Genomic DNA, 15,859 nt, shown 5'->3' with positions numbered 1-15,859 from the left:
AAAGCACTTCAATAGTTAATGTTTTGATGTTTAAAATGTACATTAGCTTGTGCAATGCTTGCTTTGATGTGAGATGTGCCTCTTGAACATGGTTTGAAGTGCAAGCACGTCCTGCCTTGGATGTGTTAGAATCACCAAGTTTATAAACCAAACTATGCCTTGTGTCCCACTCAAGTAGGGTCGGTTACATTAAGCAGAAATGGTATATGATGTTTTATAAGAGTGTAAGAATTTATGTATTATTGATTGATGTTTATTGATATATTACAATGATTCATGATTCCTATATATAGAAGAGGGTGAGTGTGTAGTAGGTAAGGAGTAGGTGAAGTGGAGGTGGTAGTGGTGTAGTGGGTTAGGTTTAGTGGAGTAGGTGAGGTGGTAGTGGTGTAGTGGGTTAGGTTTAGTGGAGTAGGTGAGGTGGTAGTGGTGTAGTGGGTTAGGTTTAGTGGAGTAGGTTTAAGTGGGTGAAGTAGGTGATAGGTTTTAACAGCCCCCCGCAAACTCAAGGGGGATAGGAACTAACCAACTTGAGTTTGGAGAGAGTTACAAAACAAGAAAATACATAAAAATAAAAGAGGATAGGTGACACTGTATGGTCGTGTCAGACCATTGGTGAAGACACTGGATGGTGGTGTCATAACGTTGTAGAGGACACGGTATGGGGGTGTCATAACGTTGTAGAGGACACTGTATGGTGGTGTCGGACCGATGTAGAAGACAGTTTATGGGGTCATGTCGGACCGTTGTAGCAGACAATGTTGTGACAGTTGTTGTGACAGTTTACAGAGTCTTGCTGGACCCTTGTAGAAACTAACCGGAATCAATGTCGGGACAGTTTACAGAGTCTTGTCGGACCCATAAAGGAGCTAACCGGAATCAATATCGAGACAGTTTACAGAGTCTTGTCGGACCCATGAAGGAGCTAACCGGAATCAATGTCGGGACAGTTTACAGAGTCTTGTCGGACCCCTAAAAAGTCGCACTCTCAAAAGGTGTGCCATCAAAATGCGTGCCCAATCCATAAAAAGACGTGCCATCAAAATGCGTGCCCAATCCATAAAAAGACGTGCCATCAAAAGTTGCGCCCTCAAAAGGCGTGCCCACTTCATCAAAAGTCGTGCCCGACAGAAAGCGTCGAGCCATCAAAAGGTGAGCCGGAGACGCGGCGAGGCACGTGAGCGACAGAGTGGCGTGTCGGCCGCGTCGTCAGTGTCGATATAAACCAATGCGGAGGCTGTGCTTGAGGCAGAAGCGAAGACAAAAAAACCTGGGAAAAAATTTCTGAAAAAACTCTTCATTTTCTGAGAGAGATATTCGTTTTTCTGAGAGGTTGCCTCTAAGAGCTGCAAATCTTGAAACACTCCCCTTCCGAACATTATCAGTCTGAAATTGCTATTTCCCTGAAACACTCAGCAACCCAAAAAACATGGCCTCTTCTTCCCGTTCAGCTACCCAGAATATGGCCTCTTCGTCCCGTGGTCTGCTCACTCTTTTTCCCGACCTCAACGAGTCAACAAGAGAGATAACTGGTGCGGTGGCACTGGAACCTCAACCAAGCGCCCCGGAGTTTGCTCCTTTGAACTTTCCTATGCGGTCTGTGGAGCAAAGAATGGCAGTGCAGTCGGATGTGGAGGCCAATCAGTATACATTGAAGTCATGTGTGGAAACCATGACTGCGGTTACAAATTTGTCGAACCGGCTGCAGAGTAGGACAAATGAGGTGCAGCAGTTAAACGCCCAACTGGCTCTGCTCCAACGCATGTATAAGGATGCGCGAGCAGAGTTAAGTGTGCTAAAGGCGGAAAATAAGGAGCTGAAGCGGAAGGCCACCGTGATGTTCCGATTTGGAGGTCCACCGTATGCTGTAGTGGAGGAGCAGGGAGGAGGCAACTTGCTTGGTGGTCTAGGAAGCACGGAGGCAACACCGGCAAGGACCACCCAGGACGGAGGCAAGAAGAAAAGACCGGCGGCTGAGTAGAGAAGAAAAATCCCACTGTGGGTGTGGTAGTTTTGTTTTTGTTTGTGTGGGTTTTTTTTTTTTTTTTTGATGTAAAAGTGTGATCGGGGTTGATCCCCTGATATGAATAAAATGACAAGGTTGTGGAATGTTGTTGGTGTTATTTTGTGGTGTTGTTTTGTTTAATAAGAAAAATAAAATAAAAGAAAATAATGGATAAAGAAAATAGAGAAAAATATTTGTGGATGGGTGATAAGAAAAAACAGCAGTGTGATTTTTTTTTTTTTTTTTTTTTTTGGTGGAATATAAAATAAATAATAATAAGAGAATGGAAAACGGGTGATGCTTACTAACAAGGGATAGGGAAAATATATTATAATAAAATATATATATATATATATATATATATATTAAAATAAAAGAAAAGGGTGAAAGAACGTGGATGAAATAAATTAAGAGAAAGGAGAGATATGATTAAAGTGGGTTTGAAAGTGGGAAAAGATGAGAGAGAGGGAGATAGAGTGGGTGCATGATGATGATGTTGGGTCCATGGAGAGAGAGAGAGAGGGATGTCCAAGAAGCTTGTGCTTTTGATAGTTACACATTACCCAAGCTGTATGTGAAGATGCATGTTACTGTCTTACACTTCTGCAGGCTTGGTATTCTTTGTGGGGCACTTGCAACACGTGACATTGAAAATTGTATTCGAAAATGATGACATCTCCAACATGAAACGTCTTGGAAGCAGCCCAGGCCTTGTAATCAATATTCCCAATGATGGTTCAACCAGCGGAGTCCCCAACCTTGTACACTGCTGCCATTGAAACCTTCAAGCCAGCAAACATGGCTACCAACAACAGAGCCACAGCTCTACACCCCACACCCAAATCCATGGCTAAGAGAGAGAGAGCAAATCGGGAAAAAAAAAAAAACAGCAGTGACGAGCAGAAAAGCAGCGCCAGAAACGCCAACGACAACGACGACGACGAGTAAGAGTACAACCACGGATATGTGAGAGGCGAGGTGAACGGCGATAGAGGCTAGACGATGATGCGGGTGCCGCCGCCGACATAGCGGAGGAGGGGTGTAAGAAAATGTTGAAGAAGTCAAGGTATGTGTAGAAAATAAGCGGAATAGGTTGAGGTCCGGCGGGCGGCCAAGGCGAGGTTGCCACCCGCCGGTGAAGCGAGAAATACTAAGGTCTTAACCTTGCTCTGATACCATGTAAGAATTTATGTATTATTGATTGATGTTTATTGATATATTACAATGATTCATGATTCCTATATATAGAAGAGGGTGAGTGTGTAGTAGGTAAGGAGTAGGTGAAGTGGAGGTGGTAGTGGTGTAGTGGGTTAGGTTTAGTGGAGTAGGTGAGGTGGTAGTGGTGTAGTGGGTTAGGTTTAGTGGAGTAGGTGAGGTGGTAGTGGTGTAGTGGGTTAGGTTTAGTGGAGTAGGTTTAAGTGGGTGAAGTAGGTGATAGGTTTTAACAAAGAGCGACTATGAAATGGTATCTTATAAAACATTAGGGGCATTTAAATAAAAGGTTATATAATAAGGAAGGGGCAGCTTGGGGGGTAGCTCTAAATGCATCCCAAAAATTAAGTTGGGCACCCCAATTAAAAATTTAAATATTTATTTGTTTGTTTGGACACCCCAAATAATACCTATTATAACCCTAAAAAAAAAAAACCCTAGAAATTCTACTTTCTACACCCGAAGTAATAGCTTTTTCATTTGGACACTCTGTGCCGAACAAATTATGTATGTTTGGAAACTTAATTTTGAACCTATGACGTTTCTTCAGATACTCAGTGCCATATAAATTAAATATGTTCGGATACTCAATTCCAAACAATAAAAAATTGGTTGTAGCATTTTCACTTGTATACTTAGTGCCGAACAAATTATATATGTTTGGATATTTAACTCCGAACCTATGAAGTTTATTTGGATACTCAGTTCCGAACAATAAAAAATTGTTGCAACATTTTCATATGGATACTTAGTGACAAATTGTATATGTTTGGATACTTAATTTTGAACCTATGAAGTTTCTTCGGATACTCAGTGCCGAACAAATTAAATATGTTCGGATACTCAGTTCCGAACAATAGAAAAATGAAAAAGAACAAATGAAACATGTTTTATAGAAAACTGCTTGAAACATCTTCTCTATCTATAGAAAATTGAAACATCTTCTTTATTGTCCATTGTTGATTCCAATATGAAATAGAATGCAAGAATGACGGATTCAAGCAAATAGGGTTAGGTATGAAAATGCAAAGCGAAAAGAGTAAGAAGAGAAGAGAAAAAAAATATTGGAACTGATGATGAATGGGGTGTTCAGAACACTTTGATTTACACTTTTTCCAGTGTCAAGTACTTTTTGGTGATTTTAAATAAAGACTTAATGGTAATAAAAAAGTTTCATTAAATTGGGGTGCCCAACCTAATTTTTGGGGTGCAAATAGAGCCACCCCAGTTTGGGGCCACCATGCTGATCCTGGCCTGAACCCAAGTCAGGCATGCTGCCTTCGTCCCATGCACTCCTTACCCCACTTAAGCAGTTAGGCCCCACATAAACCTGTTCCATAAAGGATGGGAAGGGTGCAGGGCGGCCCAACACTTAACGGGGCCTAAAGCAAAATATTAATGGGGGCCTTCTTTACTTATAAATATTTATTATTTTTATTAAATTTCATGCAAAAAAAATTATTTTTATTTTCAACAAACTTTTGACTTAAAATGTGTAATTGCTAAGCTCAACACAAAACTTGGCAAATATCAAAACTCAACCATTCGAAGACATAAACAATGTCGTTTCGCAAGGAAGAAACCAGATGAAATGCACAATGCCCATAAAAGATGGTCCTTTTTTGGTGTTAGTTCGCTCAATGAAATGTTATTTTCACTTGAGCCTCTTTTTTATTTTATAATGATGGTAATTACATTTACATATCACATTTGTGTACATTTAACACCTAATATAATACTAATCACATCATTTGATGAGCCTATAAAATATTGGTGTTTGTGTTTTCTAAATAAGAGATAAACTTAATAATGTGATTAACGCCATATACATTAGATCTTACCTAAATTTTAAAATTTATATCTAATTATGATCACTTTAACATTGCCCTTCGATTTTTTATTTTAATTTTTTTTGAACCTGTAGCCTTTGAGTTTTTACTTATGGTGAATATGCAAAACATGTAATACTAAAAATTGGAGGCTTTTCTACTGTTGAGGCCTAAAGTAGTGGCCTCTTTGCCTTTACAGTTGATCTGGCACTAGGAGGGTGCCCAACCCTTGATTTGAAAATTTCTTTCTAAAAAACAGTTGTAATTTTCGTGATCCAACTGAATATAATGCAGCAATTGAATCCAACTGTAAAATGTCTAGTGATTGGAGAGTTTGGATTACTTGAATATATAAGAGGATCAGTTTTTGGTTAATTTGTAGAACCACAACTGCAATTCTGAAAGCTACCTGCTCTTTGGTGAAATCCAGTTTAGAGTTTTTAACTGGATTATACTTATATTTGTATTGGGTTTGAATCAGTTCCTTTTCCATTCTGCGCAGTTGTGTCTCACCTTGTTAAGCAGTTCCAAAAGCAGACAAGGACTGTTTCTCTTGAAGCATCACTTAACTTTAATTGGAACACAAATTGCTGTAAGAAGGAATCACAAAATAAACCTCGAGACTGCACTCTTTTGACATGGAAACATAAGTTCTCTAAGCATATATCTCACAGAAACTTGCAGAAAAGTTCCAATATTGTTGACTGAGAATGTGAGAAGGAATTTGCTATAAGAAATATAGTTTCTTGCAAGTTATAACCATGGGTTCGATCATAAAATAGAATACAATTAGACCTCATCTAAGCCAACAGACTACGAAGCACAAGCACGGACACAGACACATGACATGACTTGGACACGCACGTAAATTTTCAAAAAATTGTAGGACACGACACGTGGGGGACACAAGCAAAATATATAATTTTATATATTTATTGAATTCTAAGTTAATTTATTCAAACTTATAATGAGTTTCATGTGTGTCTAAGTGTTGGGAAGTGTCCAAAGATAGTCGTGTCGTGTCGGACACAACACGTTGCCTTCTTATAAGTGTCCATGCTTTTTAGCCAACAGATTGTTAAGAAATTGCATTAGCTCATAGTTCCTGGGAATAGCATATAAATGCCTTATTGACAATACTGTTTTTTGGCACTATTTGGACTGTAGTCCATGTTGTTCCGTAAAGTTATTCTTCGAATATTAGTCTCTTATTCAAATAAAGTCAACAACCATAGCTGTCTTCAATCTGAAACAAGCTTTGCATTTTTCTGGAGGAAGCTGGATGTGCATTATTCTGATACAGTTTCTATGAATTGATTTGAAGCTTTTCTTGAATATACTTCAACACTTCTTATTGTTGGATGTGCTCAAGCAGGGTTGGTTGGTAACTCAACTTTGCTGATTGAGACTCTCTCTCTCTCTCTCTCTCTCTCCCCCCTAACCTGATTTTTGATATGAAATACTGCCTTTCTTATAGTAGATTTTGATGATATTCAGGAGACCAAACCGGCCACTAGGGATCGATGGACAGGCAAAATTAATTTTGTTGAGATATGCACATTTTGGCATATTTTTAGGAGTTTTGATAGAATGTGGACCTTTTTTATCTTGTCTTTACAGGTAATCTTTTTATTTTATTTTTTTATGTTCTTTATCTATATATCTATCTATTGTTGGTTTCATATGTCTTCTTAACTTTATTTGATCATGTTAACATGACAAATCGATTGAAGGCAATGATCATCATTTCTTGGAACGGGTCGGGGACACTACGTTCTATATTTCAGGGTGATGTGTTCATGAAAGTAATGAGCATCTTTATAACTGCCGCAATATTAAAACTTGCACAAGGTGATTTTTTGTTAATTAGCTTTCCATTTTCTTCTAGAGCTTTGCGCGCTCTCTCTCTCTCTCCTCCCAACTGTTAGGTTCAATTATGTTTTCATTGAAGTTTTCATACTCTAGATAATTGTTCATAATCCTTTTCTTGTTTATTTTGTAGATTTGTGTTGGTTGTAGGCATTATTATTCCCTCTAAATAGTGTTGGGATCTTTTTTTTTTTTTGTTTAAATTTCATTTGTTTATTTTTAATGAAACCTCGGTAGCACAAAGTGAAATTACAAAAGAGGGGACCAACCCTTTGTGAAGCGAAGTCTTGTTGAATATAGGAATTAGAATATTTCATGTTGAATATAGGAATTAGAATATTTTTATGTTTAGTAGATTGTATAAAAACCGTGATTGTAGAAATCACTGATTTAGAGCCTTGTTTATATTGTTTCCTAAATTGTATTATGAATATATTATATATACATGGCTCTACCACATTCATAAGTAAGTCAATTCATCATTTTCATTCTTTTTGGTAACAAAGCCTTCTCTCTTCTCTCTTCTCTCTCCCTTCACCGATACCCTACCCACTTCTTTTCCACTACCCGAAAACCCTAGCCCCCCACCTCATCCTAGCAAAAACACCTACCCATACCTTCTAACCTAGCTGAAACACCTACCCAACCCCTTTACCCTAGCCGAAAACCCGTACCCACCATCCTACTACCCTTGGCAGTGCTCTAGCACGTCTGCCGAGGGCCTTCAGTGCTGCCAACTAGGTCTTACCTTGGTCTAAATAGAGTGATCCGGCACCCTCCTTAGGGTGGTCCAGGTTCTATTTTCCCCCCTTTCGGGGTGTTGTGCTAATGTATTAAGCACCTCTCTTCATCTTTCATTGTTCTTTGGGCTACCGGGTTTTGTTCGGTAGCAGTTCTTTAGGTAAGCCGTTTTTTTGGCTTTTTTGGACATATTTTTGCTGCTGTTGCTATGTGATTTATCAGCCCTCTTTCTTTCACGATGATTGAGTCTCCTCCCGCTGTGTCTACTGAGGTTTCCATGAAACCCATTCCGGTTAGTTCTGATTTTTCTCTTTCTCATCACACTCTTGTTCATCGTATTACGAGTGTGGTGTTAAATGGGAAAAATTTTGCTGTTTGGAGTCGTTCTCTTAAACTCTATTTAGGGGGCAAGGGAAAGGCTCATTGGCTTTTCCCTACTATTACACAGCCGGTAGCCACTGATCCTACTCGTAGCCAGCGGGATATTGATAACTGTACTATCCTTGGCTAGATGTTCAACTCCATGGAGGACCGGATTTACCACATGTTCCTTTACTGTGACACTGTTCCGAGACTATGGAATGCTTTAACACAGATGCATGCTCATGCTCATAATGATGCTTTTATCTTTGAGCTTTATTAGGATATTGCTTGTGCTTCTCAATCTACTTTGAGACTTTCTGTAGCGGAGTTCTTTGGATATCTTCAAGCCCGTTGGGAAGAGTTGGCTTAATATAAGCCCTTGACTGAGTTACCTGAAGCTTGGGTAACCAGCTTAGGGAATGATAGAATATCACCCCCTATTTATAGATTAAGATTAGGGTTTACAAGAAATGCAATTACAAGATGATCCCCCTGAGTGCTATCCCTGAGTGCATAAAATGATTACAGACAGACCCTAGTGTATCTTTCGGCTACCTTTCGGCTAATATAATATCACTTAATATAATATGCTAACACTCCCCCTCAAGCTGGTGCGAAGATATCTCTCATGCCCAGCTTGACTATTATGTCATGAAATGGTTTAGTGCCAATCCCCTTGGTGAGAATGTCAGCAAGTTGTTCACCAGACTGGACAAAGGGAGTACAAATGATACCACTAGTGAGTTTCTCCTTAATGAAGTGGCGATCAATCTCAACATGTTTTGTCCTGTCATGTTGAACTGGATTGTGAGCGATGTTGATGGCGGCCTTATTATCACAGTATAACCGCATGGAGTCCGTTTGATCAATACCTAGATCACGCAACAATAATTTGATCCATAAAAGTTCACACACACCTTGTACCATAGCTCTAAACTCAGCTTCTGCGCTGGACCTGGCAACCACATTCTGTTTCTTACTCCTCCAAGTAACTAGGTTGCCGCCAACAAATGTGCAATACCCTGAAGTTGATCTCCTATCAGATACTGATCCAGCCCAGTCAGCATCTGTATAGGCTTCTACACGAAGATGATCATACTTTGAAAAATACAGACCCTTACCAGGAGCAGACTTCAAATACCTCAAGATTCTCATGACAGCCTCAAGGTGAATCTGATGAGGAGCATGCATAAACTGACTAACTATACTGACAGCAACAGCAATATCAGGACGGGAGTGAGATAGGTAAATGAGCTTACCCACTAGTCGTTGATAGCTCCCCCTATCCACAACTTCTCCTCCTTCATCATCCCCTAATTTCTGATTGGGTTCCAGGGGGGTGGCACATGCCTTGCAGCCAAGCATCCCAGTTTCCTTCAACAGGTCAAGCACATATTTTCTCTGTGAGATAAATATCCCATCCTTAGAGCGAGCAACTTCAATTCCCAGAAAATACTTCAAGCTGCCCAAGTCTTTGATTTCAAACTCTTTAGCTAAATATTTCTTCAACAGAGGTATTTCCCCACTATCATTGCCTGTAAGAACTATGTCATCTACATAAACAATAAGTGCTGTAGTCTTACCGTGTGAGGAATGTTTCACAAACAATGTGTGATCTGCCTGACTTTGTTTGAAGCCATATTTAAACATAGCCTGAGTAAATCTCTCAAACCAAGCCCTTGGAGACTGTTTGAGACCATATAATGACTTTCGAAGTTTGCATACTTTGCCTTCTGTTTGATGATCCTCAAAACCCGGAGGGATGTCCATATATACTTCTTCTTCGAGGTCACCATGAAGAAAAGCATTCTTGACATCAAACTGATAAAGCGGCCAATCCAGATTAGCTGCTAGAGAGAGAAGTATTCTGACTGAATTCATTTTAGCCACGGGTGCGAAGGTCTCCTGATAATCAATGCCATATGTCTGAGTAAACCCTTTTGCCACAAGTCTTGCCTTGTAACGCTCAATAGACCCATCTGCTTTGTGTTTCACAGTATATACCCATTTACATCCCACTGGTCGTTTGCCCGGAGGTAACTCAGTCAATTCCCAAGTGCCATTCTTCCTAAGTGCTTTCATTTCCTCAATCATGGCTAGTTTCCATTCAGAGGTAGCAAGAGCATCCTGAAAATGGTTAGGAATGCTAACAGAGGAAATATTGGACACAAACGCTCTGTATGAGGATGACAAATGAGAGTATGATACAAACTGTGAGATAGGATGTTGAGTACAAGATCTCACACCCTTCCTCTTGGCAATAGGAATATCAAGATCAATGGACTCGAGAGATTCAAAGTTACCTCGACTCTCATCAGAAGCAGGAGATGGCAGTGGGGTAGCAGAAACGGTCCCGTGTATCCAGTTAACTTGTTTTCTGTCTATGTCCCGGACATAAACATGCCCATCCGTATTCTTGGTGACAGTGGGTTCTAGAGTCCCAGTAGAAGAGGGTGGTGCAAGAACAACTGGTTCCTCCATAGGAAGCACAGTAGTAGCGGGTGGTGCAAGAACAACTGGTTCTTCCATAGGAGGCACAGGACTCACTTCACACCAAGGCTCCCCCGGAAATGAGGACGGTGACACCGGAGAGGACAAGAAATAGGACTGGGATTCAAAGAAAGTGACATCCATGGACACAAACCACTTACGAGAAGAAGGATGGTAACATTTATACCCCTTTTGAGTAGGAGAGTAACCAAGGAAAACACACTTGAGGGAGCGAGGGTCCAACTTACCACGAGAGGGAGAGTGATTATGGACAAAACAGACACAACCAAATATTTTGGGAGGAATAGAAAACAAGGACGAAGAACCAAGGAGGACATGAAGCGGAGCCTGTTTGTCCAAGACCTGGGTAGGGAGACGATTAATAAGATGGGCAGCGGTGAGAACAGCGTCACCCCAATAGGGCCGAGGGACATTCATAAAAAAACACATACACCGAGCCATGTCAAGAAGGTGCCGATTCTTGCGTTCGGCCACCCCATTTTGTTGAGGGGTATTGGTGCAAGAGGTCTGATGGATAATGCCATGAGTAGAGAAATATTGTCCTAACCCAGAATCTATGTATTCCCCGCCATTATCAGAACGAAATATTTTGATAGTGGCCCCAAACTGAGTACAAATCATCTTATGAAAAGTGCGAAACACAGAGAAAACCTCACTCTTATCTTTCATGAGATACACCCAAGTAGCACGAGAAAAATCATCAATAAATGTAACAAACCAGCGATGACCTTTCACAGACAGAACACGAGAGGGACCCCAAACATCAGAATGTATTAATGAAAAAGGAACGGAGCTTTTATTCAAACTGGGAGCAAAAGAAGCTCTATGTTGTTTTCCAAGTTGACAAGACTCACAAAGAAATTCAGACACATGATGTTTTGCAAAACTAGAAGGAAATAAATGCTTAAGTAAATGAAAGGAGGGATGCCCAAGACGCCGATGCCACAGCCATAAATCAGCGGGGGTAGTAGAAGACGTGGTGGAAGAATAAGCAAGTTTGTCCGGTTGATCTAGGAAGTAGAGACCATTTTCTGCACTACCACTGCCAATCGTCCTCCCCGTGACAAGGTCCTGAAAAAGACAATGATCATGAAAAAACGTCACGCTACAATTCAAATCTTGGGTAAGACAACTTAAAGATAACAGATTAACAGAAAACTTAGGAACATGGAGAACAGAAGATAGATGTATGGTAGGAGTGACTTGGACTAAACCTTTTCCAGAAATGGAAGAAACAGTACCATCGGCAATCCTAACTTTGTCCTGACCTGAAGAGGGCTTATAGACAGAGAAAAGATCAGAGGAGCCAGACATATGATCTGAGGCACCAGAATCAATAATCCAAGGCAATGATGTATGACACAGGAAAGCACAAGGAGAAGATGCTAAGTTACCTGAGCGGGCAAAGGACGAGGAAGCGGTACTGAGAGTAGTAGAAGATCGGCGGTCCAACAATTGGCGCAAAGCATCCTCTAGTTCAGTATCAGAAGTTGGGGTAACAGAAGTAGAGTTAGACTCAAGGGTATCAACGGTACTTGACTGATGAGCCCGGGAATATGAACCACGTCCTCTAGATTGGCCTGACCGACCTCCTCGAGAACCAGACCGATCACCTCGACCCCCGGATGGAGTCCCATGAAGCTTCCAACACGTCTCACGAGTATGCCGCGGCTTCTTGCAATAATCACAGAATACAGACTCCTTATTAGCAGACGAAAGAGGCAGGCTGAGGCCATCTCGAGGAGTAGACAGTAATGCGGAACGGTCAGTAGAGACAGTGGACATCATGGCAGACCGGCGACTCTCCTCATTTTGTACATAGGCAAATGCCTCCTGAAGTGAAGGAAGAGTATCCATACTCAAAACTCGACCCCTAACTGGATCATATTCCACATTTAAGCCGGCCAAAAATTTAAAGACCCGTTCCCGGGCGATGAACTTTTTGTACCCAATAGAATCAGTAGGGCAAACGGGCTTATAGTCTTCCAGGTGGTCAAGGCGTTTCCAGCCGTTGGTAAGGAAAGTGAAGTATTGAAGAACAGTTTGCTCCCCCTGAAGTGAGCTCTCAATAGAGCGGCGCAACTCAAATGCCTGTGAAAAATTTCCTTTGCGGGAATAGGTAACAGCCACAGCCTCCCAAATGTCCTGGGCGGTTTCCATAGACAAGTAGCCCTCACCAAGTTCTGGAACCATCGAATGGATAAGCCAACTCATAATCAAAGAGTTGGTAATCTCCCATTGGTCATATCCTGAGTCAGTGGTACTAGGTGCCTGTATCCTGCCATCAATATACCCCATCTTTCCTCTGCTTTTCAAAAACAAAGTCAAACTTTGAGACCATGCTAGGTAGTTTTGACCATTAAATAGAGAGGTGGTGATTTTCAGACTAGGGTTGGGGTTCTCAGTCATGGTAGTAGGTAGAATGGGACTCTCACTCTTTGGTGTTTGAGAAGAAGGAGACACACTGGTGGAATCTGTCATGGATACAATACTACCGAACCCGCAACAAAACTAGTGATAATCACAAACCCGGAAGGTGGTAGTGAGATAACAGGCACAATGACTACTATAAAGACAAAACAAAAAAAAAAAAAATTAAGAAACCATTCTTCTTCTTTTTTTTTTTCTTTTTTTTTTCCTTTTTTTTTTTTTTTGTTTTTGTTTTTGTTTTTTTTTGTTTTTGTTTTTGTTTTTTTTTTTTTGTTGTTGTTGTTGTTTTTTTTTTTTTTTTTTTTTTTTTTTTTTTTTTGGGTTATATATATATATATATTGATTTATTTATATAAACATGTATTTATATATATAAATATATATGATCAGGTTATATTAATATATATCAGCATATATATACATATATTTATATATATCAAGGGTGTGAGATACCAGAGTGACGAAGGCGAGGGAGATGAGGACGACGAGGGCGATGGCGGAAGGCGAGGGAGATGAGGACGACGAGCAGACGAGCAGACGAAGCAGACGAAGCAGACGAGCAGACGAAGCAGAGACGAAGCAGACGAGCAGACGAAGATGAAGACGAAGCAGACGAGCGGAGGGACGAAGATGAAGCAGAGGACGGCTGAAGGAGATCAACCCAGTAGATGATCCAACTAGGTACGTTTTGAACCCTAACCCTAGAGGTGTAGCTCTGATACCATGAAGCTTGGGTAACCAGCTTAGGGAATGATAGAATATCACCCCCTATTTATAGATTAAGATTAGGGTTTACAAGAAATGCAATTACAAGATGATCCCCCTGAGTGCTATCCCTGAGTGCATAAAATGATTACAGACAGACCCTAGTGTATCTTTCGGCTACCTTTCGGCTAATATAATATCACTTAATATAATATGCTAACATTACCTACTGAAGTTGCCTCTCTTGTGTTCAAGCGACTTACCTGACAGCACACTTACTAGTTTCTGATGGGTTTATACCCTGAATTTGAGTCTCTTCGAATTTAGATTTTAAACACATCACCTATTTCATCTCTCTATGAGGCCTTTGCCACCATTGATAGTGATGAGTGTCATCGGCGTTTGGTTCGGCCGAGCCCTCTAGTGTCTCCAATTTCATTTGATCAGATGGCTCTTGTTGCAAATTTTGGTTCTCGGGGTTCTAGTGGTCCAGTTACTTGTCATCATTGTGATGCTTCTAGACATGTTAAGGCTCGTTGCTTCAAACTTCATCCTGAGTTGAAGCCACGCTTTTCTCACACTCGTGGTACTAGCACCCCTCGTACTGCTGCTTTAGTGGAAGCTACTATTGCTTGGGGCTCTCCTAATATCCCTAATTTATAGGAGTTGCTGACTTAGATTGGTCAATTTCAGGCTCAGCTTGGATCTCTCATTGCTAGTTCTCATAGCCCATCATCTTCCACTGCTGCCATCCTTACTATAGGTACCTCTACTGCTTTCCATGTTCGGTCTGCTACTCCCTTATGGGTTTTGAATTCTGAGACTAATGATCATATGATGGGTGAGTTTTCCTTTCTTTTTTCTCCAATTCCTACTACTATTGCCCAATTTGTGTGTCTTGCTGATGATTCTTCATGTTTTGTTCGTCATAAGGCTATAGTGTCTTTATCCCCTACCATTACCTTATCGCTTGTTTTTCATGTTTCAAATTTTGTATATAATCTCTTATCCGTTAGTCATCTTTCCAAAACAATTTAATTGTGCTGTCATCTTCTTACCCTCTTCTTGCCTTTTACAGGACCTAAGTTCGAAGAGGATTTTTGGCAAGGGCTATGAGCGTGATGGACTTTACTACTTTGGGGATCCACCGGCTGAGCATTCCTCTTATTCTTTAGCTAGTTTTCAAGTCTCTGTTTTGCTTGCTTCCATGTTTTTTGTATTCAGGCTTTAGAATTATGGTATGCTCGTATGGGTCATATCAATTTTCAATATTTATGTCAAACTTTTTCCTTCATTTTATAGAGCTTGCAAAGATTTTAAATTTCATTGTGTGGTTTGTGAGTTGTCTAAGCATACTCATACTAGCTATATCTCTCATATGACTTGTGCTCCTCGTGCTTTTGATCTTATATATTCTGATGTCTGGGGTCCTTCCTTTGTCACTACTTTTTCTAGTCATAGGTATTGCGTGACTTTTATTGATGATTACACTAGGTGCACTTGGGTTTATCTACTTCGTCGTAAGTCTGACATGTTTCTCATTTTCATTCAGTTTTTACAAATGGTTAAAACTCAGTTTCATACAGTTGTTAGGAATATTCATTCTGATAATGGTGGGGAATATATTTCTAATGAATTTCATTCCCATCTTAATCAAATCAATGTTCTTCAACAACTTACTTGCCCTTGAACCCCTGAACAAAATGGTGTTGCTGAACGTAAAAATCGTCATATTATGTCTGTTGTTCGGTGTCTTCTTCAGGGTATGGGTGTTCCCAAGTCTTATTGGCATATGGCTTTCCTTACTGCTGTTTACCTCATCAATAGGACTCCTAGTCGTGTGTTGAATGGTCTCACTCCGTTTTATATCCTTATGCCCACTACCATTTTGTTTTCTCTTTTACCTTGTGTCTTTGGGTGTACCTGTTTTGTTCAAAATTAGAGTCCTACTCGCACTAAGTTAGATGACACATCTATTCTTTGTGTCTTCTTAGGGTACTCTTCCATATCCAAAGGGTATAGGTGTTGTAATCCTGTGTCTCATCACTTTCATCACACTTTGAATGTTATTTTTTGTGAGAATCTTTCTTTCTTTAATACTAACCCTCCTTTGCAGGCTTTTACTCTCGTTACTTCTAGTGTTCGCCTAGTGCCCATTTTGGACAAGTTTGAGGATGAGGTTGTTCCCTTTCCT

General features: G+C 40.4%; 1 protein-coding gene across 5 annotated transcripts in view; it reads left to right on the top strand.

The window, feature by feature from the left end:
• Positions 1–15,859, top strand: part of LOC114267696 (callose synthase 2) — a 92,892-nt gene that overhangs the window by 19,830 nt on the left and 57,203 nt on the right. For 3 of the 5 annotated variants that reach the window (XM_028208743.2, XM_028208745.2, XM_028208744.2), the window contains exons 14-15: positions 6,544–6,666; positions 6,780–6,897. The exons of 1 other annotated variant lie outside the window; for it this stretch is intronic. In XM_028208743.2, coding sequence (XP_028064544.2) covers positions 6,544–6,666; positions 6,780–6,897 — 241 coding nt within the window. The remainder of the gene's footprint in view (positions 1–6,543; positions 6,667–6,779; positions 6,898–15,859) is intronic. One more of the 5 variants, XM_082916118.1, reaches the window with a different exon arrangement.

The sequence above is a fragment of the Camellia sinensis genome, chromosome 2, assembly GCF_055761805.1.
Source record: "Camellia sinensis isolate YWXY chromosome 2, ASM5576180v1, whole genome shotgun sequence".
Lineage (NCBI taxonomy): Eukaryota > Viridiplantae > Streptophyta > Magnoliopsida > Ericales > Theaceae > Camellia > Camellia sinensis.
This window is presented reverse-complemented; position numbering and strand designations above follow the sequence as displayed.